This window comes from Homarus americanus, unplaced genomic scaffold (assembly GCF_018991925.1).
Source record: "Homarus americanus isolate GMGI-L3 unplaced genomic scaffold, GMGI_Hamer_2.0 scaffold50252, whole genome shotgun sequence".
Classification (NCBI taxonomy): domain Eukaryota; kingdom Metazoa; phylum Arthropoda; class Malacostraca; order Decapoda; family Nephropidae; genus Homarus; species Homarus americanus.
In genome coordinates, this window is record NW_024740400.1 from 10,849 (window position 1) to 30,488 (window position 19,640).

A 19,640-nucleotide genomic window follows, 5' to 3' on the forward strand; every position below is an offset into this window, starting at 1 on the left:
TTAGCAGGTGTAGTCGACCCACTGGGTGATGGATTAGTTCTTTTGGTGGGATGATCACGGCCACCCTGCAACCTGGCACTGTCCTGCACCCTGGCACTGTCCTGCACCCTGGCACTGCCCTGCACCCTGGCACTGCCCTGCACCCTGGCACTGCCCTGCACCCTGGCACTGCCCTGCACCCTGGCACTGTCCTGCACCCTGGCACTGTCCTGCACCCTGCCACTGTCCTAATAATCTGCCCTCTCTCAACAGTGCCGCGGAGCTTTACTTTGCCGGGATCATTGATAAAGATGTGTAGGATGATATCGTCTTGGTCGACGCCGGGGTGCAGGCACGTGGGATCTACAAGAGACAGTAGTGTGTGGTGTGATCCAATTTTCGTAATTTGTGGATGCTTGACCACCTCCCTGACGACGCCGTAGAGCATTCGCTTTTTCATTTCAAGCCTACACTCCCAAATTGTTATTATATTTCTGTAGGGCAGTGGATTGGTGTGGGAGGGGACATAAAAAATTCGTACACTGCCCTCCATTCCCACGTACAAGGAGCTTTCTTGCCTATATCCGCATATCATGAGCCATTGGTCTTCTTGTATCTTCTTAAGATGCTCATCTACACCAAGGGCCAAGTCTTCATGGAACATCACTTCCAATGCACTGCCCATTTCTTCAGTTGGGTTGACTTCTCTTAACATCACTTTAAGTTGCGGTGTTCCGTCTACCACTTTATAGCTTCCAGTCGATATTAGCCATCCAATAAACACCGCAGTATTTGTTGGTTGCTTGCCTTTCTTCAACTCCGTGTGAACCCTGTTAGGAGGCAGGTGGTCCCTTATTTCCCCCAATGAGAGCTCCGCCACCATGATGGCTTGCACATTAGGCTCCATGGTAACAATATCACCTTGAGTTGCCATGTTAAGTTAGCTGAACACCACACACCACCACTACGCTCCGATCCTTGAGTACAGCCGGGCCACACACAGGAACCTCACCCCCTCTATCTGTTTCAAACGATATTCAGTGGTTTCAAGACTGAACTTTGTCATAATTAACTGTAAAGCTCTCTCTGTCTATGTCACACCATACGTATGTTTTGTGTACAAATTGTTTCCAGTTTCGTCAACATAGATGCGGTGTTGTTGGAGCCCTTTCTCGTACTATATACAGCTAGACCCGACTTACGACGGGGTTAGGGACCCAAATCCAGGTCGTAAGTCCGACATAGATAAAAAAATTTTATTTATTTTTTTTTTTAATAAAAAATCTACAATGAAATACAGTACAGTAAAAGTAATGAATAATGAGGAATGGATACAGTACAGTGAAAGTAATAAATAATAAGGAATGGATACAGTGTGACTGAGCACTTACCTTTAATGTTGTCAGCTGAATGCACATGGGGCCCCCATAATTTTCTAATTATACATGAAGACTACATTAACTGGAAACGTTTCGGTATAGAAAATGCGTGTCATTTGAAAAAAATAAATAAATAAAAAATATTAATAAAAAATCTGCGGCGGTCGTAAGTCGGGGTCTAGCTGTATAGTGAGCATATGCACAAGAGCATCTTTCACTGCACGCGAATTCCGGTCTTGAGGGATATTTGTACATTTCTTTACACTTATCATACGCCATCTAATGCGCTTGCCACTGTAGCATCACATACCTGCAGCCTTGAAAGGAATGTGTCTCGCAGTGCCTGGTTTAGTTCCTTTAAGATGATTGTCGGGACTTCCTCGATCATCATCACCAGGAAGTTCAGGGATTCGTCATCAATTGTCTCCCTGCATGGTCACGGGGGTCGTCTACAGGTCCCTTTCTCTGATAATTTCTTGCAATGCCAAAAGCGGTTGTTCTCTTAATGCCAAGGTCAGCAGCGGTGATGAGAAAATCCTTGTTTGTCTCGTATTTTGCAATAATCCTTCTCTTATCCTCCTCCGATATACGGTTGTTGCGACTGACTCGCATGTTAAGTGTAATTGTCTCTGGCAGTATCATCTATCTGACTATTTTGACTATTGTCTCGTCTATTCTTTTATTGATGTGAGGGGGCGGATTCTTGGGCTTGCCACCAATGTGAGGGGGCCGGTTCCCTCTCCTTTTCTACACCACCCTCATCTTACTTACTTCTCTTAGTTCTTACTCTTACTCAGTTCCGTCACCTATTCTTTGGTAGCATGGTCATTCTTTTGGTAGCCTGGGCATTCTTTTGGTAGCATGGTCAAGGGTCTAGGCACGTGAGTATGGTAATTTTGGTATCAGGTCACTTGGATGGAAATAAAGGTAAAATAATGTGGGAGAAATGAATACACCTAAAGTACTCTAAAAACAAATTTATTAATAGGCAATCAATGGGGGAAAGATATTGTATTAATCCTATAATTACCAGGCTCACCTCCCGGGGCTTAGTGCAAACTCAGTACCTTCTTCTTTACTCTTACTCACAACATTACTGGTGGTACATTACATGGCACTCCTTGTAGATTATTCAACATATACGTAAACAATGACACTAGTATATGCAGGGGTCCACTACCCAACATGGGATAATTATTTCCAACTAATTATCCCTAACATACATGTTACAACACTCTCTGTGGACATATACTTCCAAGGAGTAACCCAGGGCAGGCAACACTAGGGCCCACGAATCTTGTTATTAGCCAGACACATGGCGGGTCTGGGGTCGGGCCCAACGAAGCCGTGGGGCACATTAATCAGGCCGCATCGGTGCCATCTTTTCATATATGATCCCGGCTGGACATCTAATACATCCGAGGCCGTTGTAGGATGGTAGAGCGATTCAAGCACCACAATGGGATGTTTAGCAGGTGTAGTCGACCCACTGGGTGATGGATTAGTTCTTTTGGTGGGATGATCACGGCCACCCTGCAACCTGGCACTGTCCTGCACCCTGACAGTGTCCTGCACCCTGACAGTGTCATGCACCCTGGCACTGTCCTGCACCCTGCCACTGTTCTGCACCCTGGCACTGTCCTGCACCCTGACAGTGTCCTGCACCCTGGCACTGCCCTGCACCCTGGCACTGCCCTGCACCCTGACAGTGTCCTGCACCCTGCCACTGTCCTAATAATCTGCCCTCTCTCCACAGTGCCGTGGAGCTTTACTTTGCCGGGATCATTGATAAAGATGTGTAGGATGATATCGTCTTGGTCGGCGCCGGGGTGCAGGCACGTGTGATCTACAAGAGACAGTAGTGTTTGGTGTGATCCAATTTTCGTAATTTGTGGATGCTTGACCACCTCCCTGACGATGCCGTAGAGCATTCTCTTTTTCATTTCAAGCCTACACTCCCAAATTGTTATTATATTTCTGTAGGGCAGTGGACTGGTGTGGGAGGGGACATAAAAAATTCGTACACTGCCCTCCATTCCCACGTACAAGGAGCTTTCTTGCCTATATCCCTATATCATGAGCCATTGGTCTTCTTGTATCTTAAGATGCTCATCTACACCAAGGGCCAAGTCTTCATGGAACATCACTTCCAATGCACTGCCCATTTCTTCAGTTGGGTTGACTTCTCTTAACATCACCTTAAGTTGCGGTGTTCCGTCTACCACTTTATAGCTTCCAGTCGATATTAGCCATCCAGTAAACACCGCAGTATTTGTTGGTGGCTTGCCTTTCTTCAACTCCGTGTGAACCCTGTTAGGAGGCAGGTGGTCCCTTATTTCCCCCAATGAGAGCTCCGCCACCATGATGGCTTGCACATTAGGCTCCATGGTAACAATATCACCTTGAGTTGCCATGTTAAGTTAGCTGAACACCACACACCACCACTACGCTCCGATCCTTGAGTACAGCCGGGCCACACACAGGAACCTCACCCCCTCTATCTGTTTCAAACGATATTCAGTGGTTTCAAGACTGAACTTTGTCATAATTAACTGTAAAGCTCTCTCTGTCTATGTCACACCATACGTATGTTTTGTGTACAAATTGTTTCCAGTTTCGTCAACATAGATGCGGTGTTGTTGGAGCCCTTTCTCGTACTATATACAGCTAGACCCGACTTACGACGGGGTTAGGGACCCAAATCCAGGTCGTAAGTCCGACATAGATAAAAAAATTTTATTTATTTTTTTTTTTAATAAAAAATCTACAATGAAATACAGTACAGTAAAAGTAATGAATAATGAGGAATGGATACAGTACAGTGAAAGTAATAAATAATAAGGAATGGATACAGTGTGACTGAGCACTTACCTTTAATGTTGTCAGCTGAATGCACATGGGGCCCCCATAATTTTCTAATTATACATGAAGACTACATTAACTGGAAACGTTTCGGTATAGAAAATGCGTGTCATTTGAAAAAAATAAATAAATAAAAAATATTAATAAAAAATCTGCGGCGGTCGTAAGTCGGGGTCTAGCTGTATAGTGAGCATATGCACAAGAGCATCTTTCACTGCACGCGAATTCCGGTCTTGAGGGATATTTGTACATTTCTTTACACTTATCATACGCCATCTAATGCGCTTGCCACTGTAGCATCACATACCTGCAGCCTTGAAAGGAAGGTGTCTCGCAGTGCCTGGTTTAGTTCCTTTAAGAAGATTGTCGGGACTTCCTCGATCATCATCACCAGGAAGTTCAGGTATTCGTCATCAATTGTCTCCGTGCACGGTCACGGGGGTCGTCTACAGGTCCCTTTCTCTGATAATTTCTTGCAATGCCAAAAGCGGTTGTTCTCTTAATGCCAAGGTCAGCAGCGGTGATGAGAAAATCCTTGTTTGTCTCATATTTTGCAATAATCCTTCTCCGATATACGGTTGTTGCGACTGACTCGCATGTTAAGTGTAATTGTCTCTGGCAGTATCATCTGTCTGACTATTTTGACTATTGTCTCGTCTATTCTTTTATTGATGTGAGGGGGCGGATTCTTGGGCTTGCCACCAATGTGAGGGGGCCGGTTCCCTCTCCTTTTCTACACCACCCTCATCTTACTTACTTCTCTTAGTTCTTACTCTTACTCAGTTCCGTCACCTATTCTTTGGTAGCATGGACATTCATTTGGTAGCCTCGGCATTCTTTTGTTAGCATGGTTGAGGGTAATTTTGGTATCTGGTCACTTGGATGGAAATAAAGGTAAAATACTGTGGGAGAAATGAATACACCTAGAATTACTCTAAAAACAAGTTTATTAATATGCAATCAATGGGGGAAATGATATTGTATTAATCATATAATTTCCAGGCTCACCTCCTGGGCTTAGTGCAAACTCAGTACCTTCTTCTTTACTCTTACTCACAACATTACTGGTGGTACATTACATGGCACTCATTGTAGATTATTCAACATATACGTAAACAATGACCCTAGTCTATGCAGGGGTCCACTACCCAACCTGGGATAATTATTTCCAACTAATTATCCCTCACATACATGTTACACCATTTTCTGGACATTCACTTCCAAGGAGTAACCCAGGGCAGAACACTAGGGCCCACGACCTTTGTTATTGTGGGGTAGCCAGACACATGGCGGGTCTGGGGTCGAGCCCAACGAAGCCGTGGGGCACATTAATCAGGCCGCATCGGTGCCATCTTTTCATATATGATCCCGGTTGGACATCTAATACATCCGAGGCCGTTGTAGGATGGTAGAGCGATTCAAGCACCACAATGGGATGTTTAGCAGGTGTAGTCGACCCACTGGGTGATGGATTAGTTCTTTTGGTGGGATGATCACGGCCACCCTGCAACCTGGCACTGTCCTGCACCCTGACAGTGTCCTGCACCCTGACAGTGTCCTGCACCCTGGCACTGTCCTGCACCCTGGCAGTGTCCTGCACCCTGGCAGTGTCCTGCACCCTGGCACTGCCCTGCACCCTGACAGTGTCCTGCACCCTGCCACTGTCCTGCACCCTGACAGTGTCCTGCACCCTGCCACTGTCCTGCACCCCTGACAGTGTCCTGCAACCTGGCACTGTCCTGCACCCTGACAGTGTCCTGCACCCTGACAGTGTCCTGCACCCTGGCACTGTCCTGCACCCTGGCAGTGTCCTGCACCCTGGCACTGCCCTGCTCCCTGGCACTGCCCTGCACCCTGACAGTGTCCTGCAACCTGGCACTGTCCTGCACCCTGACAGTGTCCTGCACCCTGACAGTGTCCTGCACCCTGACATTGTCCTGCACCCTGCCACTGTCCTAATAATCTGCCCTCTCTCCACAGTGCCGCGGAGCTTTACTTTGCCGGGATCATTGATAAAGATGTGTAGGATGATATCGTCTTGGTCAACGCCGGGGTGCAGGCATGTGGGATCTACAAGAGACAGTAGTGTTTGGTGTGATCCAATTTTCGTAATTTGTGGATGCTTGACCACCTCCCTGACGACGCCGTAGAGCATTCTCTTTTTCATTTCAAGCTTACACTCCCAAATTGTTATTATATTTCTGTAGGGCAGTGGACTGGTGTGGGAGGGGACATAAAAAATTCGTACACTGCCCTCCATTCCCACGTGCAAGGAGCTTTCTTGCCTATATCCCCATATCATGAGCCATTGGTCTTCTTGTATCTTCTTAAGATGCTCATCTACACCAAGGGCCAAGTCTTCATGGAACATCACTTCCAATGCACTGCCCATTTCTTCAGTTGGGTTGACTTCTCTTAACATCACTTTAAGTTGCGGTGTTCCGTCTACCACTTTATAGCTTCCAGTCGATATTAGCCATCCAATAAACACCGCAGTATTTGTTGGTTGCTTGCCTTTCTTCAACTCCGTGTGAACCCTGTTAGGAGGCAGGTGGTCCCTTATTTCCCCCAATGAGAGCTCTGGTACCATGATGGCTTGCACATTAGGCTCCATGGTAACAATATCACCTTGAGTTGCCATGTTAAGTTAGCTGAACACCACACACCACCACTACGCTCCGATCCTTGAGTACAGCCGGGCCACACACAGGAACCTCACCCCCTCTATCTGTTTCAAACTATATTCAGTGGTTTCAAGACTGAACTTTGTCATAATTAACTGTAAAGATCTCTCTGTCTGTCACACCATACGTATGTTTTGTGTACAAATTGTTTCCAGTTTCGTCAACATAGATGCGGTGTTGTTGGAGCCCTTTCTCGTACTATATACAGTTAAGACCCGACTTACGACGGGGTTAGGGACCCAAATCCAGGTAGTAAGCCCGACATATATAAAAATTATTATTATTTTTTTTTTAATAAAAAATCTACAATGAAATACAGTACAGTAAAAGTAATGAATAATGAGGAATGGATACAGTACAGTGAAAGTAATAAATAATAAGGAATGGATGCAGTGTGACTGAGCACTTACCTTTAATGTTGTCAGCTGAATGCACATGGGGCCCCCATAATTTTCTAATTATACATGAAGACTACATTAACTGGAAACGTTTCGGTATAGAAAATGCGTGTCATTTGAAAAAAAAAAAATAAGTAAATAAAAAATATTAATAAAAAATCTGCGGCGGTCATAAGTCGGGGTCTAGCTGTATAGTGAGCATACTGCACAAGAGCATCTTTCAGTGCACGCGAATTCCGTTCTTGAGGGATATTTTTGCATTTCTTTACACTTATCATATGCCATCTAATGCGCTTGCCACTGTAGCATCACATACCTGCAGCCTTGAAAGGAAGGTGTCTCGCAGTGCCTGGTTTAGTTCCTTTAAGATGATTGTCGGGACTTCCTCGATCATCATCACCAGGAAGTTCAGGGATTCGTCATCAATTGTCTCCCTGCACGGTCACGGGGGTCGTCTACAGGTCCCTTTCTCTGATAATTTCTTGCAATGCCAAAAGCGGTTGTTCTCTTAATGCCAAGGTCAGCAGCGGTGATGAGAAAATCCTTGTTTGTCTCGTATTTTGCAATAATCCTTCTCTTATCCTCCTCCGATATACGGTTGTTGCGACTGACTCGCATGTTAAGTGTAATTGTCTCTGGCAGTATCATCTGTCTGACTATTTTGACTAAAGTCTCGTCTATTCTTTTATTGATGTGAGGGGGCGGATTCTTGGGCTTGCCACCAATGTGAGGGGGCCGGTTCCCTCTCCTTTTCTACACCACCCTCATCTTATTTACTTCTCTTAGTTCTTACTCAGTTCCGTCACCTATTCTTTGGTAGCATGGACATTCTTTTGGTAGCCTGGGCATTCTTTTGGTAGCATGGTCGAGGGTCTAGGCACGTGAGTATGGTAATTTTGGTATCTGGTCACTTGGGTGGAAATAAAGGTAAAATACTGTGGGAGAAATGAATACACCTAGAATTACTCTAAAAACAAGTTTATTAATATGCAATCAATGGGGGAAAAGATATTGTATAAATCATATAATTTCCAGGCTCACCTCCTGGGCTTAGTGCAAACTCAGTACCTTCTTCTTTACTCTTACTCACAACATTACTGGTGGTACATTACATGGCACTCATTGTAGATTATTCAACATATACGTAAACAATGACCCTAGTATATGCAGGGGTTCACTACCCAACCTGGGATAATTATTTCCAACTAATTATCCCTCACATGTTACACCATTCTCTGGACATTCACTTCCAAGGAGTAACCCAGGGCAGAACACTAGGGCCCACGACCTTTGTTATTGTGGGGTAGCCAGACACATGGCGGGTCTGGGGTCGAGCCCAACGAAGCCGTGGGGCACATTAATCAGGCCGCATCGGTGCCATCTTTTCATATATGATCCCGGCTGGACATCTAATACATCCGAGGCCGTTGTAGGATGGTAGAGCGATTCAAGCACCACAATGGGATGTTTAGCAGGTGTAGTCGACCCACTGGGTGATGGATTAGTTCTTTTGGTGGGATGATCACGGCCACCCTGCAACCTGGCACTGTCCTGCACCCTGACAGTGTCCTGCACCCTGACAGTGTCCTGCACCCTGGCACTGTCCTGCACCCTGGCAGTGTCCTGCACCCTGGCACTGCCCTGCTCCCTGGCACTGCCCTGCACCCTGACAGTGTCCTGCACCCTGCCACTGTCCTGCACCCTGACAGTGTCCTGCACCCTGACAGTGTCCTGCACCCTGGCACTGTCCTGCACCCTGCCACTGTCCTAATAATCTGCCCTCTCTCAACAGTGCCACGGAGCTTTACTTTGCCGGGATCATTGATCAAGATGTGTAGGATGATATCGTCTTGGTCGACGCCGGGGTGCAGGCACGTGGGATCTACAAGAGACAGTAGTGTGTGGTGTGATCCAATTTTCGTAATTTGTGGATGCTTGACCACTTCCCTGACGACGCCGTAGAGCATTCGCTTTTTCATTTCAAGCCTACACTCCCAAATTGTTATTATATTTCTGTAGGGCAGTGGATTGGTGTGGGAGGGGACATAAAAAATTCGTACACTGCCCTCCATTCCCACGTACAAGGAGCTTTCTTGCCTATATCCCCATATCATGAGCCATTGGTCTTCTTGTATCTTCTTAAGATGCTCATCTACACCAAGGGCCAAGTCTTCATGGAACATCACTTCCAATGCACTGCCCATTTCTTCAGTTGGGTTGACTTCTCTTAACATCACTTTAAGTTGCGGTGTTCCGTCTACCACTTTATAGCTTCCAGTCGATATTAGCCATCCAATAAACACCGCAGTATTTGTTGGTTGCTTGCCTTTCTTCAACTCCGTGTGAACCCTGTTAGGAGGCAGGTGGTCCCTTATTTCCCCCAATGAGAGCTCCGCCACCATGATGGCTTGCACATTAGGCTCCATGGTAACAATATCACCTTGAGTTGCCATGTTAAGTTAGCTGAACACCACACACCACCACTACGCTCCGATCCTTGAGTACAGCCGGGCCACACACAGGAACCTCACCCCCTCTATCTGTTTCAAACGATATTCAGTGGTTTCAAGACTGAACTTTGTCATAATTAACTGTAAAGCTCTCTCTGTCTATGTCACACCAGCCGTATGTTTTGTGTACAAATTGTTTCCAGTTTCGTCAACATAGATGCGGTGTTGTTGGAGCCCTTTCTCGTACTATATACAGCTAGACCCGACTTACGACGGGGTTAGGGACCCAAATCCAGGTCGTAAGTCTGACATAGATAACAATTTTTTTTTTTTTTTTAATAAAAAAATCTACAATGAAATACAGTACAGTAAAAGTAATGAATAATGAGGAATGGATACAGTACAGTGAAAGTAATAAATAATAAGGAATGGATACAGTGTGACTGAGCACTTACCTTTAATGTTGTCAGCTGAATGCACATGGGGCCGGTCTAGGACAACTGGCCGCCGCCATCTGGCCGTAGCCCAACTGGCCGCGGGAAACTCGCCGCGGCCGACTGGCCGCCATATGGAACTTTTTGTTGACAAAATTGATGAAAGTGTGATAAAAAAAAAGAGGATTAAAATTTCTTTATGAAGTACTTTATTGGAATAAAATAATAAAAGATACCCGGTACATATGCAAAAATCTATGAAAAGTTATGTTGTTAGTAAAATTATTGTTGGTAAAAAATAAGTATGCTAAAATGTCTTTATTGATTAAAAAAAAACAAGATTCAACTGCAAAAATCTATGAAAAGTTATGGGCAATTCCCCTAAGATATTCTACAAGATTTCGACTCTCAAATGTACTGACAATTGCTTTAATTCTTTCATCTGCTTGTCTGTATTTCTTCAACTTGACAGGTGGCTCTTGCCCTGCGATCAGCTGCTCGTAATATAGGTCTCTTCCACGTTGGACTGTTTTCAAACCAATAAATTTCCAAACAGTAGGATGTTGCATTCCAAGTTCATTTTGCAGTCTTCGATGAGCAGCTTCTGCGTGATTGTTTGTCCTGTCTTCGTCATTTAAGGAGCGTTCATAAACGTTCCACATTTCCTGTGGAAAAAGTGGAGCACGTCTGCCATTACCCCTTCTGTTTCTTCTGCCAACATAGTTGTCCTCAAACCAATCAAGAAGTACTTGTAGTTCATCTGGTAGCTCATCAGCGAGATTTTCAATTGCTTCAGTCATATATTCCACTGGTACAAATGCCAGGGCACTGATCATTTTAGCTCTCAAAGCAAAATCTGCATCATTATTGTATTGTCTAGAAAGTCCAAAGGATGTAAGTCTTTTATGTAAATTTTGTGTCAGATGAAAAAAACATCCCCTAATTTCAGCAGTTGGAAAATGTTCCTGAAGACTTTTGAAATTTGCCACCTCAAAATCACAGTAGATTGCTTCAGGATGGCATTCGGGTTGAATTTCTAGAATCATACTAAATAATTTGTCATAGGTGGAACGTAATTTATTTGGAAGTAGGGCATATAGGACTGGATGAATACCTCCATGCATTTCTGCAAGAATGACAAACACCTGGGAAAAAAGGGGAGGTGTAATTTTGAACGTTCCATCAACAAAGAATTTTTTGGATTCCTTCAGTAAAGTTTTATTTCTTTGCCTTCCGAATATAATAATTCTGCATGTCGCATCACCACTGTCACCAAGAAGAAAATTTTCTGATTCATAAGTTCGAAAATCACCATCAATCACCAGGTTTTCTAGATTAGTAGGATTAGCAGGATATGCTCTGACCTCCTTTCTTTTCCTTCGCACAAGTTTGCGTAGAGCACCGTGAGTGGGCAGGACTCCTTGACATGCTTGTGTCAGATTTCCTACACATTCGTTGATAACTTGATTAGTTTGTTCCACCGTTTCAGCAGCCCGAGATTTTAACTTCGTAATAGTTTCTTGCTTTACCACTTGAGCTGCGTCAGCTGCGTGTGAATGAACATTGATAAATTTGACAATTTCTCCATCCTTTACATGAACTCTTGCTTTGCACTGCCGCCTCTTTTCACATCTCCAAAATTCTGTGACTTGATCAGCACCGACTTTGTCAAAAATATAGATATATCCATCGCTTGTAAACTTTCCTTTCCCTCGCTGTGACAGATTCGCTGATGCCATTCTCGAAGGGGGTTGACATGTACTGAATATAATTTTCCGTTACACCTCCCTTTATATTCGGATTATAGTTGGGTCCGACCTGAGTTGGGCGAGTCTGACCTGAGTGTGTCCGGGGTCCGACCTGAGTGACGCAGAAGCTGTTGAATGTTTAGAAATTATTCAGGATAATTTTCTGTATCAACACGTACTAGAACCAACTAGGGGAACAACATATTAAATCTCGTTTTCAGTAATAGGGAAATTACAATTTCAAATTTGGAGAATTAAAAAAATTTTCTTTATTTCAGAGCAGCAGATTTTGAAGGATTAAGACCTCAGCTGTCAGCTGAGGTCTGGGAAGGGATTACAAATTGCCATAGGACAGGTCTAATCGCAGGTAGTGGATTAACCCAGGGATGAGGTCATAGATGGGGGAACAGACAGGGTTGGGTTATGACCATTCTCAGATTATTAATAGAAATATGATTGAGGAATATAATAGTTTTGTTGCGAGTCTCAGAAACATCCAGAATGATTATATATATATATATGCAGGAATAACCACCAGGAAAAGGAAAATACGAAGTGTCAAGCGCTTTCGTATATGACATCTTCAGGGGTGAGTACAGACTAGTCTGTACTCACCCCTCCGCGCACCTAGATCACCTACAGTGATTTGCATATATATATATATGCGGGAATAACTACACCAGGAAAAGGAAAATACGAAGTGTCAAGCGCTTTCGTATATTACATCTTCAGGACTGAATACAGAATACAAGAATCAGTTCTATTATCTAAGTTTCTCTTATTTTATTTTTTAGTACATAGTTTTACTGTTTTTTTGTATGTTGAATTCAGAATTGACTTGTTTTTAATCATTCGCGAATCAATCGTTCGCTGGTGGGGGTTTAAGGAGCTGCCTTGAGAGCGCAAAATTAGGCGTTTGCAGTTTACCCCCAGTCCGCGGCGGCCAGTCGGCCGCGGCGAGTTTCCCGCGGCCAGTTGGGCTGCGGCCAGATGGCGGCGGCCAGTTGTCCCATTCCCACATGGGGCCCCCATAATTTTCTAATTATACATGAAGACTACATTAACTGGAAACGTTTCGGTATAGAAAATGCGTGTCATTTGAAAACAAAAATAAGTAAATAAAAAATATTAATAAAAAATCTGCGGCGGTCGTAAGTCGTAGCAGTCGTAAGTCGGGGTCTAGCTGTATAGTGAGAATACTGCACAAGAGCATCTTTCACTGCACGCGAATTCCGGTCTTGAGGTATATTTGTACATTTCTTTACACTTATCATATGCCATCTAATGCGCTTGCCACTGTAGCATCACATACCTGCAGCCTTGAAAGGAAGGTGTCTCGCAGTGCCTGGTTTAGTTCCTTTAAGATGATTGTCGGGACTTCCTCGATCATCATCATCCAGGAAGTTCAGGGATTCGTCATCAATTGTCTCCCTGCACGGTCACTGGGGTCGTCTACAGGTCCCTTTCTCTGATAATTTCTTGCAATGCCAAAAGCGGTTGTTCTCTTAATGCCAAGGTCAGCAGCGGTGATGAGAAAATCCTTGTTTGTCTCGTATTTTGCAATAATCCTTCTCTTATCCTCCTCCGATATACGGTTGTTGCGACTGACTCGCATGTTAAGTGTAATTGTCTCTGGCAGTATCATCTGTCTGACTATTTTGACTATTGTCTCGTCTATTCTTTTATTGATGTGAGGGGGCGGATTCTTGGGCTTGCCGCCAATGTGAGGGGGCCGGTTCCCTCTCCTTTTCTACACCACCCTCATCTTACTTACTTCTCTTAGTTCTTACTCTTACTCAGTTCCGTCGCCTATTCTTTGGTAGCATGGACATTCTTTTGGTAGTCTCGGCATTCTTTTGGTAGCATGGTCAAGGGTCTAGGCACGTGAGTATGGTAATTTTGGTATCTGGTCACTTGGATGGAAATAAAGGTAAAATACTGTGGGAGAAATGAATACACCTAGAATTACTCTAAAAACAAGTTTATTAATATGCAATCAATGGTGGAAAAGATATTGTATTAATCAAATAATTTTCAGGCTCACCTCCTGGGCTTAGTGCAAACTCAGTACCTTCTTCTTTACTCTTACTCACAACATTACTGGTGGTACATTACATGGCACTCATTGTAGATTATTCAACATATACGTAAACAATGACCCTAGTATATGCAGGGGTCCACTACCCAACCTGGGATAATTATTTCCAACTAATTATCCCTCACATACATGTTACACCATTCTCTGGACATTCACTTCCAAGGAGTAACCCAGGGCAGAACACTAGGGCCCACGACCTTTGTTATTGTGGGGTAGCCAGACACATGGCGGGTCTGGGGTCGGGCCCAACGAAACCTTGGGGCACATTAATCAGGCCGCATCGGTGCCATCTTTTCATATATGATCCCGGCTGGACATCTAATACATCCGAGGCCGTTGTAGGATGGTAGAGCGATTCAAGCACCACAATGGGATGTTTAGCAGGTGTAGTCGACCCACTGGGTGATGGATTAGTTCTTTTGGTGGGATGATCACGGCCACCCTGCAACCTGGCACTGTCCTGCACCCTGACAGTGTCCTGCACCCTGACAGTGTCATGCACCCTGGCACTGTCCTGCACCCTGCCACTGTTCTGCACCCTGGCACTGTCCTGCACCCTGACAGTGTCCTGCACCCTGGCACTGCCCTGCACCCTGGCACTGCCCTGCACCCTGACAGTGTCCTGCACCCTGCCACTGTCCTAATAATCTGCCCTCTCTCCACAGTGCCGTGGAGCTTTACTTTGCCGGGATCATTGATAAAGATGTGTAGGATGATATCGTCTTGGTCGGCGCCGGGGTGCAGGCACGTGTGATCTACAAGAGACAGTAGTGTTTGGTGTGATCCAATTTTCGTAATTTGTGGATGCTTGACCACCTCCCTGACGATGCCGTAGAGCATTCTCTTTTTCATTTCAAGCCTACACTCCCAAATTGTTATTATATTTCTGTAGGGCAGTGGACTGGTGTGGGAGGGGACATAAAAAATTCGTACACTGCCCTCCATTCCCACGTACAAGGAGCTTTCTTGCCTATATCCCCATATCATGAGCCATTGGTCTTCTTGTATCTTAAGATGCTCATCTACACCAAGGGCCAAGTCTTCATGGAACATCACTTCCAATGCACTGCCCATTTCTTCAGTTGGGTTGACTTCTCTTAACATCACCTTAAGTTGCGGTGTTCCGTCTACCACTTTATAGCTTCCAGTCGATATTAGCCATCCAATAAACACCGCAGTATTTGTTGGTTGCTTGCCTTTCTTCAACTCCGTGTGAACCCTGTTAGGAGGCAGGTGGTCCCTTATTTCCCCCAATGAGAGCTCCGCCACCATGATGGCTTGCACATTAGGCTCCATGGTAACAATATCACCTTGAGTTGCCATGTTAAGTTAGCTGAACACCACACACCACCACTACGCTCCGATCCTTGAGTACAGCTGGGCCACACACAGGAACCTCACCCCCTCTATCTGTTTCAAACGATATTCAGTGGTTTCAAGACTGAACTTTGTCATAATTAACTGTAAAGCTCTCTCTGTCTATGTCACACCATACGTATGTTTTGTGTACAAATTGTTTCCAGTTTCGTCAACATAGATGCGGTGTTGTTGGAGCCCTTTCTCGTACTATATACAGCTAGACCCGACTTACGACGGGGTTAGGGACCCAAATCCAGGTCGTAAGTCCGACATAGATAAAAAATTTTTATTTTTTTTTTTATTTTTTAATAAAAAATCTACAATGAAATACAGTACAGTAAAAGTAATGAATAATGAGGAATGGATACAGTACAGTGAAAGTATTAAATAATAAGGAATGGATACAGTGTGACTGAGCACTTACCTTTAATGTTGTCAGCTGAATGCACATGGGGCCCCCATAATTTCCTAATTATACATGAAGACTACATTAACTGGAAACGTTTCGGTATAGAAAATGCGTGTCATTTGAAAAAAAGAATAAGTAAATAAAAAATATTAATAAAAAATCTGCGGCGGTCGTAAGTCGTAGCAGTCGTAAGTCGGGGTCTAGCTGTATAGTGAGCATACTGCACAAGAGCATCTTTCACTGCACGCGAATTCTGGTCTTGAGGGATATTTGTGCATTTCTTTACACTTATCATATGCCATCTAATGCGCTTGCCGCTGTAGCATCACATACCTGCAGCCTTGAAAGGAAGGTGTCTCGCAGTGCCTGGTTTAGTTCCTTTAAGATGATTGTCGGGACTTCCTCGATCATCATCACCAGGAAGTTCAGGGATTCGTCATCAATTGTCTCCCTGCACGGTCACGGGGGTCGTCTACAGGTCCCTTTCTCTGATAATTTCTTGCAATGCCAAAAGCGGTTGTTCTCTTAATGCCAAGGTCAGCAGCGGTGATGAGAAAATCCTTGTTTGTCTCGTATTTTGCAATAATCCTTCTCTTATCCTCCTCCGATATACGGTTGTTGCGACTGACTCGCATGTTAAGTGTAATTGTCTCTGGCAGTATCATCTGTCTGACTATTTTGACTATTGTCTCGTCTATTCTTTTATTGATGTGAGGGGGCGGATTCTTGGGCTTGCCGCCAATGTGAGGCGGCCGGTTCCCTCTCCTTTTCTACACCACCCTCATCTTACTTACTTCTCTTAGTTCTTACTCTTACTCAGTTCCGTCACCTATTCTTTGGTAGCATGGACATTCTTTTGGTAGCCTCGGCATTCTTTTGGTAGCATGGTCGAGGGTCTAGGCACGTGAGTATGGTAATTTTGGTATCTGGTCACTTGGATGGAAATAAAGGTAAAATACTGTGGGAGAAATGAATACACCTAGAATTACTCTAAAAACAAGTTTATTAATATGCAATCAATGGGGGAAAAGATATTGTATTAATCATATAATTTCCAGGCTCACCTCCTGGGCTTAGTGCAAACTCAGTACCTTCTTCTTTACTCTTACTCACAACATTACTGGTGGTACATTACATGGCACTCATTGTAGATTATTCAACATATACGTAAACAATGACCCTAGTATATGCAGGGGTCCACTACCCAACCTGGGATAATTATTTCCAACTAATTATCCCTCACATACATGTTACACCATTCTCTGGACATTCACTTCCAAGGAGTAACCCAGGGCAGAACACTAGGGCCCACGACCTTTGTTATTGTGGGGTAGCCAGACACATGGCGGTCTGGGGTCGGGCCCAACGAAGCCGTGGGGCACATTAATCAGGCCGCATTGGTGCCATCTTTTCATATATGATCCCGGCTGGACATCTAATACATCCGAGGCCGTTGTAGGATGGTAGAGCGATTCAAGCACCACAATGGGATGTTTAGCAGGTGTAGTCGACCCACTGGGTGATGGATTAGTTCTTTTGGTGGGATGATCACGGCCACCCTGCAACCTGGCACTGTCCTGCACCCTGACAGTGTCCTGCACCCTGACAGTGTCCTGCACCCTGCCAGTGTCCTGCACCCTGCCACTGTCCTAATAATCTGCCCTCTCTCCACAGTGCCGCGGAGCTTTACTTTGCCGGGATCATTGATAAAGATGTGTAGGATGATATCGTCTTGGTCGGCGCCGGGGTGCAGGCATGTGGGATCTACAAGAGACAGTAGTGTGTGGTGTGATCCAATTTTCGTAATTTGTGGATGCTTGACCACCTCCCTGACGACGCCGTAGAGCATTCTCTTTTTCATTTCAAGCCTACACTCCCAAATTGTTATTATATTTCTGTAGGGCAGTGGACTGGTGTGGGAGGGGACATAAAAAATTCGTACACTGCCCTCCATTCCCACGTACAAGGAGCTTTCTTGCCTATATCCCCATATCATGAGCCATTGGTCTTCTTGTATCTTCTTAAGATGCTCATCTACACCAAGGGCCAAGTCTTCATGGAACATCACTTCCAATGCACTGCCCATTTCTTCAGTTGGGTTGACTTCTCTTAACATCACCTTAAGTTGCGGTGTTCCGTCTACCACTTTATAGCTTCCAGTCGATATTAGCCATCCAATAAACACCGCAGTATTTGTTGGTTGCTTGCCTTTCTTCAACTCCGTGTGAACCCTGTTAGGAGGCAGGTGGTCCCTTATTTCCCCCAATGAGAGCTGCGCCACCATGATGGCTTGCACATTAGGCTCCATGGTAACAATATCACCTAGAGTTGCCATGTTAAGTTAGCTGAACACCACACACCACCACTACGCTCCGATCCTTGAGTACAGCCGGGCCACACACAGGAACCTCACCCCCTCTATCTGTTTCAAACGATATTCAGTGGTTTCAAGACTGAACTTTGTCATAATTAACTGTAAAGCTCTCTCTGTCTATGTCACACCAGCCGTATGTTTTGTGTACAAATTGTTTCCAGTTTCGTCAACATAGATGCGGTGTTGTTGGAGCCCTTTCTCGTACTATATACAGCTAGACCCGACTTACGACGGGGTTAGGGACCCAAATCCAGGTCGTAAGTCCGACATAGATAACAATTTTTTTTTTTTTCTAATAAAAAAATCTACAATGAAATACAGTACAGTAAAAGTAATGAATAATGAGGAATGGATACAGTACAGTGAAAGTAATAAATAATAAGGAATGGATACAGTGTGACTGAGCACTTACCTTTAATGTTGTCAGCTGAATGCACATGGGGCGGGTCTAGAACAACTGGCCGCCGCCATCTGGCCGTAGCCCAACTGGCCGCGGGAAACTCGCCGCGGCCGACTGGCCGCCATATGGAACTTTTTGTTGACAAAATTGATGAAAGTGTGATAAAAAAAAAGAGGATTAAAATTTCTTTATGAAGTACTTTATTGGAATAAAATAATAAAAGATACCCGGTACATATGCAAAAATCTATGAAAAGTTATGTTGTTAGTAAAATTATTGTTGGTAAAAAATAAGTATGCTAAAATGTCTTTATTGATTAAAAAAAAACAAGATTCAACTGCAAAAATCTATGAAAAGTTATGGGCAATTCCCCTAAGATATTCTACAAGATTTCGACTCTCAAATGTACTGACAATTGCTTTAATTCTTTCATCTGCTTGTCTGTATTTCTTCAACTTGACAGGTGGCTCTTGCCCTGCGATCAGCTGCTCGTAATATAGGTCTCTTCCACGTTGGACTGTTTTCAAACCAATAAATTTCCAAACAGTAGGATGTTGCATTCCAAGTTCATTTTGCAGTCTTCGATGAGCAGCTTCTGCGTGATTGTTTGTCCTGTCTTCGTCATTTAAGGAGCGTTCATAAACGTTCCACATTTCCTGTGGAAAAAGTGGAGCACGTCTGCCATTACCCCTTCTGTTTCTTCTGCCAACATAGTTGTCCTCAAACCAATCAAGAAGTACTTGTAGTTCATCTGGTAGCTCATCAGCGAGATTTTCAATTGCTTCAGTCATATATTCCACTGGTACAAATGCCAGGGCACTGATCATTTTAGCTCTCAAAGCAAAATCTGCATCATTATTGTATTGTCTAGAAAGTCCAAAGGATGTAAGTCTTTTATGTAAATTTTGTGTCAGATGAAAAAAACATCCCCTAATTTCAGCAGTTGGAAAATGTTCCTGAAGACTTTTGAAATTTGCCACCTCAAAATCACAGTAGATTGCTTCAGGATGGCATTCGGGTTGAATTTCTAGAATCATACTAAATAATTTGTCATAGGTGGAACGTA

The 19,640-nt window shown here is 44.2% G+C and overlaps 1 protein-coding gene across 1 annotated transcript; it reads right to left on the reverse strand.

Moving 5' to 3' along the window:
• Positions 1-10,542: 10,542 nt before the first annotated feature.
• LOC121875431 lies at positions 10,543-11,925 on the reverse strand. Its single transcript, XM_042379988.1, has one exon. It carries the CDS (start codon positions 11,923-11,925, stop codon positions 10,543-10,545), a length of 1,383 nt encoding a protein of 460 aa, XP_042235922.1.
• Positions 11,926-19,640: the final 7,715 nt, after the last annotated feature.